The following is an 11,215-nucleotide window of genomic DNA, read 5'->3' as shown; positions in this document are numbered from 1 at the left end:
CTTCTGCCCTTTTTTCCTCCTGGAGCTCCCGTTCACTGAGTATCCAGGGTGTGCTAGGCCTCTGCTGCTGGATGATCTGCAAAGGCTGGGGACTCGGGGGTCCCTGCCCAGGACGGGGAAGGAAGGGCTCTGCTCCTGGCCCAGGCAGTGCTGCGAGGCCAAGGTCGCTGTGGGTAGATGGCCAGGGCTTTATTACATTGGGTGGGTTGCCAGTCACCAGCCCTCCCACCCCTCCCCACTGCAGGCTACATGGGCCGCTCCTGGGGCTGGTGTGCAGGGCCAGCCTGACCTCGGGTTGGTGACAGTCTCCTCCTCAGCCTGGCCAAGACCCGGATGGGGTTCTGGGCACAGGTGGTTGAGTGGATCACATTCTCCATGGAGGACTTGCTGGGCCGGCCAGAGGACTGCTGAGGTGGAGACGCCCGGGGTTGTCTCGGCAGGGTGCCGCCTGCACTGGCAGACCTGCTGCCAGGCAGGTGCTGCCGGCCCGGAGGCCTGAGAGAGGACAAGATAGCGAGAGCCCCTGTGAGCCAAAGGGACTGGCCCAGCCCCCGTCTGCCCTGCCTCTGGCAAAGCCTCACTTACCCTGGGGAAACTCTTCGGGCCTGGACTGGAGGTGCTGCCCCCTGGATTCCCAGGCTGGGACTGGCACAGAGCTGGTCCTGCGGGATCAGCTGCAAGGAGAGCCGAGCTCAGAAAACCCCAGGAGTCCCCTCCCCACAGTTCAGCCAGGGTAGCACAGCCAGAGAGGGTGAGGGAAGGCCCAAACCTATACCTAGGGCCCCTTCCTCTGAGGGGCGGGGTTTGGGAAGCCTTCCAGGGCCACTTCAGCTGCACTAAGTGTGGGAAGGTTTGCTTTCTGATAAGGCTCCTGGTTGCACTTGGAATAAAAGTACAGAGGGCTGGGGACAGTGAGGGGGAGGGTGCAGTGTAGATTTAGAGCTAAAGGGCACTGTAACATCCTCTTATCTTCTTAAAATGTGCAAGATGTTTCACAACAGTGTAGCCTGGAGCCACATGCGATGAGGTGGGCTCTCAACAGGTACCCAGGGTGGTGTCTGAAGACCTCAGCTGGGTCAGGGCCCTCCCCAAGTCCCCAAGGGCCGGCCCTCTCAGGTGAGGACCCAGGATGCCCACCTTGAGGGCCCCCTGCTGGGCTACTTCCCGAATTTTGGACAGCATCGCCTGGAGCCGCCCGTTCTCCTCCTGTAGGACCCGGATGCGGATGTTGTTGGCCTGCACCTGTCTCTCCATGTCGTCCGTGACATTGCCAGAACCTGTAGGGACACGTGGTTTGGCACCTCGCCCCACCAGGTGGGGCTTCTTATGACCAATAGGGCAGGACCTTAGAGGGCAGACATGGGTTGGTGGCCCAGCAAGCACAGAGGAGCTGGGCAGAACCCGTGTACTGGGTCTCACATCTTCCTTCTGAGGACTTGTCCTCGCTCCCTGTCCCCCTACTGGCTGAAAGGTGATCATAGAATTAGAGAATTTGACAACTGGGTGGAACTCAAGGCTCTCTGAAGACTTAGCAAATAAGACAAGGACTGCCGGTGGAGGGCCAGAGAGACAATGAATCGTCCAAAGTCATGCAGCTGCTCTTTCGCACCACGTGGGGGATGGATGCTTCCTTCGGGCTCACATAACCTGGGCAAGCCTCTGCCCCCTCTGATTTTGGGTTTGTAACAAGAGGCTACTGCCTGCCTGGCAGGGCAGTCGGGAGGGCAACGGGAGGGCTGGCTTGCAGTCAGCTCTCAGGAGAGATGACTTATCGTGACCAGTGAAACTGCAGTGGATCTTCCTGATGGTCCTGTGAATGGATTCACCCTAGAGCTTCAGAGGGCTGGGGAGGCTGGGACGAGAACCCTGGTGGCCTGGCATCCAGTCCTCTGTCAAGATGGGTCCACAGCACTCCTGGGCCAGGGGGTCCAGGGCCCTGGACAGTTGGGGCTGTGCCCCAGGAGCAGGCTGCATGGTGTGGTTTGAGGCCACTGGGAAGTCAAGTGAGGACTGGCATGTGACATGGTGATGAGCACAGGCTACAGAGGCAGCCAGACCTGTGTGGATTCAACTGTGTGACCACAGGCAGTTACCTCACCTCTGGGCCTCCATGTCCCTGTCTACACAGAGTGCGTAACACATGAAGCTATTGCACGTTGTGGGGGCTCTGTAGGGACCATGCTGCTAGCCACCCCAGCTCTACTACCCTTGTTGAGGGGTTGCAAACTGTAGTATTCTGCCACCCAGGGTCCCAGTGTGCCCAGTCTGCACCATCCTGGGGCCCCTACTTTGGATCTGGGCCTCCACAGGCCTGTGCAGGTCTGGGAAGGCCACCAGCAGCCGCTCCCGCTCCCTCAGCTCCACAAGCTCACGTTCCAGCTCCGAGACAGTCAGTTGCAGATCCGTCACCACCTGCTCCAGGCCTTGCTTCTCCCCCTGCAGGCTCTGCAGCAGTTCCTGAGACAGAGGGAGGCTCAGACCTGGCCTGCTGAATACCTCCTGGCTCCCTCAGGGAGACCCCACCCCTTCTACTCCCCAGCTGGCTGGAGGCTCCACTCCCACCTGCTGGGCCTGGAGCTGGCATTGCCCCTGCTCCTTCTCGCTCTGCACGCTCTGCAGCTGCTCCTCCATGAGGGCCCGCTGGGCCTCAGCCTCGTCCAGGCTGCCCCGAAGCTCCTCACGCTCCTGGTCCAGGCTGTCCAGCTGCTGCAGCAGGCCTCGCTGTTTGGCCTGCAGGGACTAAGCCAAGATGGGCAGGCAGGGAGGCCATGAGGCCCATGGGACTAGGCCCAGCCGCATGGGACTAAGGAGGCTATAGCATCTGTGCCCCCCACCAAGTCCTCCCCTTTGAGCCACATCGGTCTGTGTAGGGGAGGCTGTGCACACGTGTGGAAGGCAGAGTGAAGAGGACAAGGGGTGACCCACACCCCAGCCCGGTCAGAGCCGGAACCCCCAGCTTGCAGACCCTGCCCCCTTGGAAAACAGGTGGCTGACTATCAACCTCACCCCCACTTCTTTTTGGTCACAGTCTCCACTCAGAGAGGAATTTTAAGAAATATTTTTCTTCTTCTCTTTAGGTCTTCAGCCTATGTCACCTGGAGGCCACATTTCCTCAAACCCACTGAGTGCAAAGCAAAAAGAACCAGCCCCAGTCATCTCTGACTCCTGGGTGCAGCTCCAGCTAACTGTGCTGCCTTCGGAAGTTTCCTTAACCTCACTCCGCCTGTTTGCTCATCTATTAGATGAGGATGACAAGAGTCTGTGCTGCCTCCTGCTGTGGTGAGGAGGAAGAACCGGAGGGATGCAGAGGCTGGGCCCAGTGCCTGGCTCACAGAAGCCACCTGATGTGTGGTGACCATGGCTGTCTTTGCAGGGCACTGAGAAAAGCACTCACTTGGCCATGAAAGGCTTTCCTATCCTGAGCCGTGCCTGACCCTGAAGACTTTTACCTGTGGTTGTGGCTCCCAGCCCAGCCTCTGCAGGTGAGCCCAGACAGGAGAGACCCCAGACCTGCCCCTTCTCTAGGTGGAAGGTGTGACCAGTCACTCACTCCCTTGCAGGAGCCAACCCAGTGGGGACTCCTGCAAGACTCCACTGCTTGGGGCACAGTTCTATCCTGGGCCCCAGCTCACCCTCTGTACTCCCTATTCTTCCCACTGATGAACGAATCACCAGCCACTGGTGTACAGTTTGAAGGCCACCTCCTCCCAGAAGCCATCCTGGATTCCCACAAGCAGCTACAACTATCCCTCCCTGAACCCCTGTAGCACTTTTCCTGCCCCTCTTAGCCATCATCTGGCAGAGGAATGTGGTGGTACAACTGCTTGCCCTTGCTGAGTGGGGAGCTCTTCCAGAGCAAGGTCTCAAGATCTGTCCTTGGGCCATCATTCCTCCACTGCCTGGCTCAGAGGAGGTCTCAGACCCTCCATAAAGGTGACTCAAACCCAAACCTGGGGATGTGTTGGAAAGCAGATGTCTTACACAGATAAACCCACAACCCGCACCAATGGATCCCTCTCTCCCTGAAGCCTATGTTGCAGGCACCCAGGGTGCTGGCAAGGCCCCCAACCTCACCTCCTGGTGGCGGACCATGCTGTCGACACGGGCCTTCTCTTTGTCCAGCTCTGTGCTGGCCCAGCGGATCTGCTGGCTGGCCCCATCCAGCCGCCCTGCCAGCAGCTGCACCTGTTCCTCCAGCTGCTGAACCTGCCTCTCAGCCTCCACCTTGCGCTTGGCCTCCTCCTGCAGCTGCTGGGACTTTGTCTCTGCAGGATTGAGTGGGCGTGGGAAGGGATAGGGCAGGGGAGCCCTGGGTGCAAGTCACCACACTGCCTCTGACCCAGGATGGGGCCAGGGGTGTGTGTGTCCCAGCCTGTCTCTGGGCCTCAGTGTCACTGGCCACAGAATGGTGCTCTGAACCCCACCTGAGATGGTTTCTGAAAATAGAAGATGATGCCCCAATTCGAGTCATTACCCAATAGTGTGGCTGCTTGGGCCCACCCTCCTTTGGTGGTGGCCTTTATATTTGCCCCGGAAGCCCAGGGGACAGGGTGGAGGGTGCTTATCCTGCTGGACCACTGAGCACAGGACTCGTGGTTCAGGCTGTGTGATGGGGCTCCTCACCCATGGCCTGCATGGACTCCTGGTGCTGCTTCAGCTCCCCCTCCAGGGCGGCCACCTTCCTCTTGAGGTCACTCGTTTCTATGCAGCCAAGAGAGAGTCCCTTCAGAGGTTCCTTTGAGCCTGGCCAGTGGCCTTCATGCCCAGTGTACCCTACACAATGGTGGCAGCCATTGCCATGTGGAGGGGCCACCTGGCCTTGAGGGTGGGCTCTGGGGAGGTGCCAGGAAGACCAGGCCCTCATTCACCCTGCTTCCTATTGGCTGGTTGCCATGTCCCTATCCCTCTTGGGGTCTCAGAGTCCTCCAGAGGCAACAGTGAGGCTCCGAAACAGCAGCGACTTGCCCAAATCCCTCCAGCCTCGAGTTAGTGGGCAATGCCTGCCTTCTGGTGCCAGTGGCTGCATCTCTTTGCCTAACCACCTTTGCCAAAGCCAAAGAGGTCACTCTGCTGGATGGAAGAGCCAGGAAGAGAACTCCACTGGGAGTCACCTTTAGTGACCAACAAGAGTGGATGAATGCCCCAGCTGCCCCACTCCTCCACTCTGTGGGGGTAACTCTGAGGCATGCGTTCTACACGGGCTCCAATGTTTCCAGTAGGATTAAGTTCCATTGCCTCTGGTGTAACTGGCTTGATGAATGCATCTTTTCTCCTTTCTTTCTTTTTTTTTTTTTTTGCTGCCTTCCCTTCCCTGCATCTCTGGCCCACTCCCTAGGCAGGGTTTCTTCCACACCAACTAGTTGTACAGCAAGCAGTCCTGTTGCAGGGTCTGCTATGGGGAGAGACCACACAAAGGCTATAGCAGAGCCCCAGGCACTAAGGGTCCAGCCTCTGGGGCACAGACCTGTGAGCAGCTGCTGCTTGTCACGCTCCCACTTGGCCAGGCGCTGCTGGGCTTCATCTGCCTGCTGCCGCCGCTCCCCCTGCTCCTGCTGCAGTGCCTGCTCCAGCTCACCCACCTGCTTCCTCAGTCCGTCCTTCTGCCCCTCAGCCTCTTCCAGCTGGGCCCGGAGGGCCCCGACAAGCTGAGTGAGGGCCTCCATGTGCTTACTGAGGCGGGTCAGGTCTTTGCTCTGTTCTGCTGCCCAGTGGCCCACAGTTGCAGCGGGCAGCGGCCTGAGCCCCATGGTATCCTGCACCAGCTGCTGGAACTGTCCTAAGGATGAGGACAAGTTTTGGCTCCGACATAGACTGATGACCACCTTGCCCACTTCCCACAGGCTGCCCTGGACACGGATACATGCATCACAGGGCACCAGGGCAGTCTCCACAGTCTGGGACTGGACACTCTTGGTGCTCTCAGTGGCCCTGACTGGAGACTGCAGGGAGACTCTGACGGAGAGGCTGCCCGGTTCTTGGCAGGTCGGGGGCAAGCCTGGAATTGGAGAGGGAGGCTTGATGAACTTGGCAGTCACAAACTCAGGGCTCCTGGCTGGCTCGCCCTTAGCTGTGGGCTTGGAGGTGAGAATCTCCCTTTGGGCTGCCTTTTTCTGTGTTCAGGAAAAGAAAGGGAAAGCAGGTGAGGGAGAAAGGCTGGGGAGGTGACCACTTCCCTGGGGATTTCTGTGACAGCCTCTCCTGATGCTCAGACCCTCAGATGTTATCTAACTCCGATGTGAATGAGAGAGAACCTTTTCCTTTCTTTCCACTGCCTCGAGTTGCTAAGCCCAGGCCGCCTCTGTGCTGCCCACCACCCCCTCCACCTGGCTCAGTGCAGTTACATGCATGGTACTGAGAGAGTAAGTCAGACACAGCTTCCGGTTACTAGGCTTTTGCTTGGTGGATTTGACTACCCACTGTAGTGACTCTCAGTTTTAGTTTCCTCCCCATCCTGGTGATGGTGGCCCTTCCCACTGGGTGGTTGTGAGAATGATGGGATAACCCTCAAGGAATGGCGCTCACATCAACACTATTACCCAACAATGCCCTGAGAGGCAGAGATTGTCCTAACTCCCATTGGGCAGGTGAACAAACTGATGTTCAGAGGAGGTAGGACTTTTCCAAAGTCCCACAGTATAAACAGCAGAGCCCAGGAGCCCAAGCATGTCCCCTGTGGCCTGTGCTGAAACAGAAGGGCCTTGACTGGGAGGCTCCGGCGCTGACACTCTCTTTCAGGCCGCGTGGAGCCAGCAAAGGGTCTGGTGCTCATATGGTGTGCTAGGAGTCTGTGGCACGGTGCACTGGTGTGAGGGTGACCGCAGTGGGGCAATGGGGGTGGCTGACCCACCTGGGGGGACGTCTGCTGGTAGAGCATGCCCAGCTTCAGCAGACTGTTCCAGAAGCGCCGCACTGTGAGTCCCACAGACATGCATGGCCCCACATCCCGGGTAGGGGGCACCGTCTGCTCCAAAGTGAGGTTCTCCAGGTAGTTTGCGCAGCTCTGAAGCAGCAGCAAGAGCCTGCGGGCAGAGATAGCAAGGTCAGCGAGGGCAGAGCCCAGTGCTACTGTGCCCTCATGCCATACAATCAGGAGCCTCTAGCTCTGGGAAACTGGCCCAGGGTCATGGACTTGGAGCATCTCAGAATATGCTCTGCCAGTCCAGGTTCAAACCCAACCCAAGAGCCACTTCTTCCGGGAAGCCCTCCCTGAGGGGTGAGCTTGGGGGCCTCTTTTGGGCCTCCTGGGTGGCAGCACTTCTGCCTGGCAGTTTCCCATTATTGTTGCTCCGGGAAGATGCTCTAGGAGGCTGGGCCTTTGCCTCAGTTGTCTCCTGAGTGCTCACAAAGCACTGGGTGAGGGCTGCCTTACATCACATGGCTCAGAGCCCTTCACCTTAGAGGACAGAGCTGAGACCTCAGTGGGGAGGCGTGTGTCCACAGCCTCAGGGTGACCATGCAGAGCAGGGGGGCCTTGCAATTTGCTGATTCTAGTCAGGGGCTTCTGAAGGGCAAGCTGCTTCTGTGACAATGGAGACTTAGAGTGAAGGGAATTGGTCTCTATCCTAACCTCGAAGTTCAAAATTAGAGTTAGGAACTTATTTTAAGGAAAAGGGCTATTGGAAGGATGTTTGCATTTGCGTGGGAACCAAGCTATTTTAAAGGAAGAGGTATTATGTTCACAAAACATACCAGGCAGGTAAGTGACCTCCTCTTGTTGCGGATGGAGGGGACTCATCCCAAACCCACAGGACCTTGGGTGGAGAGGGCCCAGGGGAGGATGTGCCAACTGCCTCTAGGCCCTGCCTCTCCCTGGGCCAAGGTGTCCTCCTATGAATGGGAACAACCGTGCCTGCTGCACAGGTGAGCGCAGTGGGGGACGGGCGAGCACTTGGAAAGAGGATACAGCAGGTCCCTGACAGCGATCTGTCTGCTCAGACAGGCAGACCCACTCAGCGGGGGGCTGCTGCGCTGCCTACGTTACCTTCATCCTCAGCCATAACCGCCCCGGACATGAAGTGAGCGCCTCCAAATGCTATACCCTGAGCCAGTGACCATGGCCCTGTCCTCCAGGACCCCCAGGCTGCTCTGGGTCTCAGACCCAGTGGTCTCTTCCCGAAGTTATGTACCACATAGAAGCCCAGGGGAGGCTCTGACTAACAGCCAGAGGTAGACAGAGGGATGAAGCAAGGGGTGAGAAGACACGTCAGCTTCACAGAAGGGGAATACGTAAAGTGGACCTTGATGGATGGGGGGAGCTGGGCCAGACCAGTAACGGGTGGGCAGGGCATTCCTAAAAGAGGGCACAGCGCACGCAAAGCCAAGGAGGAAGGGAGGTATGTTCTGTGGTCACATGTTCAGCCCCTCACAGGCTCCGAATGGTGCTTTTACAGCAAGGGCTCCTCCAGGCCTCTGAGTGGTTATCCTGGCTTCTTTGTCATCAGGCAGCTCACCCCATGCTGCTGGGGTCCCTGCTTGTCAGGCCCTCATGACTTCATTAGCGTGCGAAGTTTTGGAGCTCGGGGAACCCGGGTTGGGGTCCCCAGGAAGTGGAAGGCTAACGACCATGTTAATGTTAATAATAGCACAGAAGTGGTAGGGCTGTGGGGGAATCTACCGGCCTCTTCCCAGCAGGGCCGGGATTTAGAAAAACACACTCCATGTCTGGTCACATGACACAGAACACAAATGGGAACAGCTCGGCCCACAAGACACTGGGACAGAAACTCTGAATAGCAGCTGTGGCGTCCCCGACACATAAGAAACCCTGAGGAGGCGGCCGGCCACAGCCAGAGAGGCAGTGGTCAGAGCCGGGTACCACAGAGACCAGCAGGGTAGCCGGCAACTCCCCGAGGGCGGACAGTATAGGATAGCACAGCACAGCACACGCATGGAGATCACTGTGAGGGCCCTGAGCTGACCTGGCCCGCAGTGGTACTCAGTCAAAGGTGATTGTTGCTACCAACGTCCTCACCACCACTGGAGAGGACCCCATGGCTGCTACTGGTTTAAGGGGTGGATATCATAATCCCAAGAACACCAGGCTGGTCAATGCCCTCACCTGTCAATGACGAGCTCCAACAGCACAGCATGAGACAGCTGTGTGAACTCAGGGTCACCTGGCACATGGTCATAGTGCTCTAGCAGGGCCACCATGTCCAGGTCACAGGCCACGCGGTCAGGAAACTTCCAGGAGGGAAAGTGCACGGGTCCAGCGCGGGAAAAGACATCTACAATGGCACCCTGCAGGTCAGTGAGGTCCTTGCGCAGGCTGTCCATGCAGGCCTGGCTGCCCAGCAGGTGAGCCATCCTCACGGCTCCTGGGGTGGGCAGAGAGGAGCCCCATTAGCCAGAGCCACGTGGCCACTGCGAGAGGAACCTTCCTAAGACCTCTGTCTGCCCAGATCCTCCCACACCCAAGTCTGTCTTACACCCTGGGGAGAAGTCTGTTTACCCACCCAGGTCACCAGGCCCTTTGGAAGCTGGTTGTGGGTGACCTTGTCAGCCTCCCTCTCACCTGCCCTACCCCGCACCTACACCACCAATTCCCTTGTTCCACAAGTGCAGTACCTTTGAGGGCCTGTGTACGCCAGGCCCCTGCTAACTGCTGGGCAGACACAGCTATGAAGGAGAATGTACCCACAGTCCCTCCCCCCAGCGTGAACCACTGAATGGGCAACTACAGGCAGTTGTATTACAGCATGATGGGGAGGGCTGGCCCACACCAGGCTGCTGTCATTTCCACAGGCTGTCTGCTCTCATCTGATCCACTTTAGCCCCAGAGAGCTGGGCCAGACCCTGTCTGATCACTTCGCACCGGATGACAAACACTGAGGACTCCCTGCAGCCCTTGGGAGAAAGGCCTCCTCCGGCTATGCTCTTCACCCTACCTCTCCGGTCGCCCTCTCTCTACCTCGTTTTCTCCACTCCAGCCACCAGTGGCTACGGGACCGCACAGGTACTCGTTCCTGCATCTACACCCATCTGTCCCCTCCATGAGAATTATGTTCCCCCATCCAAAACCTATCACCTGGCTACCTCCTCTCATCCTTCAGGGTTCCCAGATACCACCTCCTACAGGAAGCCTTCCCTGAGCACCCTCCAGGCAGGGCTAGATCATTCATCTAGGCTTCTCCATTTCAGCCCTGATCTCTTTTCAAGAATGGCCTCCCCTGTCTAGGCCAGGTCCTTAGTCCACCTGAGTCACTAAAGTATGCCCACTGAGGCCAGTCTGGGGGGCTGGCCCATTGTTGATGCTCACTGGTAAGTGAATGACTAAGCAACTGAAAGGAAAAAAGTAAAAGAATCCCCCAAAAAACTTTAAAAAATACATTGATTTGGGGAGGAAAACAAGTCATAATGTGTAAGAGAGGAAAATGTGAAAATCTATGTGATACCTACCCTAACCACTCTGGGGACAGGAGACCTGTTACATGTTGATACGCAGAGTCCCAGCTCTGCCCCTTCCTAGCTGTGTGGCCTCAGGCAAGTCACCGCGCCCCTGAGCCCCAGCTAAGGTAAGATGGGGACACCACTCCCTCTCCAACCAGGCCAGGTGGTTGTGAGGCCTTCAAAGGTGTCTACAAGTAAGGTGCTTGGTTCAGTGTAAGACACCAATAAAAGTTTGCCAGCAACGGTAACCATTACTATTGTGATTTTATTACATCCGTAACAACAGCAAAGACCATCTTTGTTGGAGCCACTCTCTGCCTTCTACATTTCCCCTTGGCCCCTGCGGCCCACACAGAATGCTTCTTGTCCCTCTTCAGGGTCTGTGGCCATCTGAAGACAGTGATGTGGAAAACAGTAGAGGAGCCCTCGACTCAGAAGTTAGAGAAGCAACACTGTTCTGGCCCCTCCTGTGGCTCATTGCATGTTTCCGCGAGATGGTATCAGAGCTGCACTCTGTTCAGAGCTGGGCAGCCCTGCAGATGCTGAGCCCTGGTCCTTCCCCACCCGGTAGCAGGGGCCCCCTTGTCCTCTGTGGATTTCTCAGCAGCAGCAGAAAGTGCTTCCATGTACCACTTCCTGCAGTGTGGGTGCTGTTTAAGCAGTAGTTAGGCCTTGGCCTCTCTGGCCCCCAGCAAGTCCAGGCCTAGCTGGGAAACCTCTCTTCCTCCTACCTATCTCCACCTCTCTCATCTCAGGAAACGGCACCCCCACTTAGCTCACCTGCGCACCTCCTTGTATCCCCTTCCTTTAACCCCACATCCAAGCA

At 57.5% G+C, this 11,215-nt stretch overlaps 1 protein-coding gene across 1 annotated transcript in view; it reads right to left on the bottom strand.

The window, feature by feature from the left end:
• Nucleotides 1–188: 188 nt before the first annotated feature.
• The window catches only part of CCDC157 (coiled-coil domain containing 157), a 14,947-nt gene continuing 3,920 nt past the window's right edge, over nt 189–11,215 (bottom strand). Inside the window, exons 2-11 of the mRNA XM_053669828.1 lie at nt 9,059–9,317; nt 6,848–7,019; nt 5,465–6,110; nt 4,624–4,701; nt 4,075–4,265; nt 2,563–2,739; nt 2,289–2,457; nt 1,138–1,277; nt 586–674; nt 189–495 (exon numbers count right to left, since the gene is read on the bottom strand). Coding sequence (XP_053525803.1) covers nt 246–495; nt 586–674; nt 1,138–1,277; nt 2,289–2,457; nt 2,563–2,739; nt 4,075–4,265; nt 4,624–4,701; nt 5,465–6,110; nt 6,848–7,019; nt 9,059–9,317 — 2,171 coding nt within the window. The 3' untranslated portion in view covers nt 189–245. The remainder of the gene's footprint in view (nt 496–585; nt 675–1,137; nt 1,278–2,288; nt 2,458–2,562; nt 2,740–4,074; nt 4,266–4,623; nt 4,702–5,464; nt 6,111–6,847; nt 7,020–9,058; nt 9,318–11,215) is intronic.

Source organism: Artibeus jamaicensis, unplaced genomic scaffold (assembly GCF_021234435.1).
Source record: "Artibeus jamaicensis isolate MK-2021 breed Jamaican fruit bat unplaced genomic scaffold, CSHL_Jam_final contig_525, whole genome shotgun sequence".
Taxonomy (NCBI): Eukaryota; Metazoa; Chordata; class Mammalia; order Chiroptera; family Phyllostomidae; genus Artibeus; species Artibeus jamaicensis.
The sequence above is the reverse complement of the archived record's forward strand: the minus strand, read 5'-3'. Positions and strand labels throughout refer to the sequence as shown.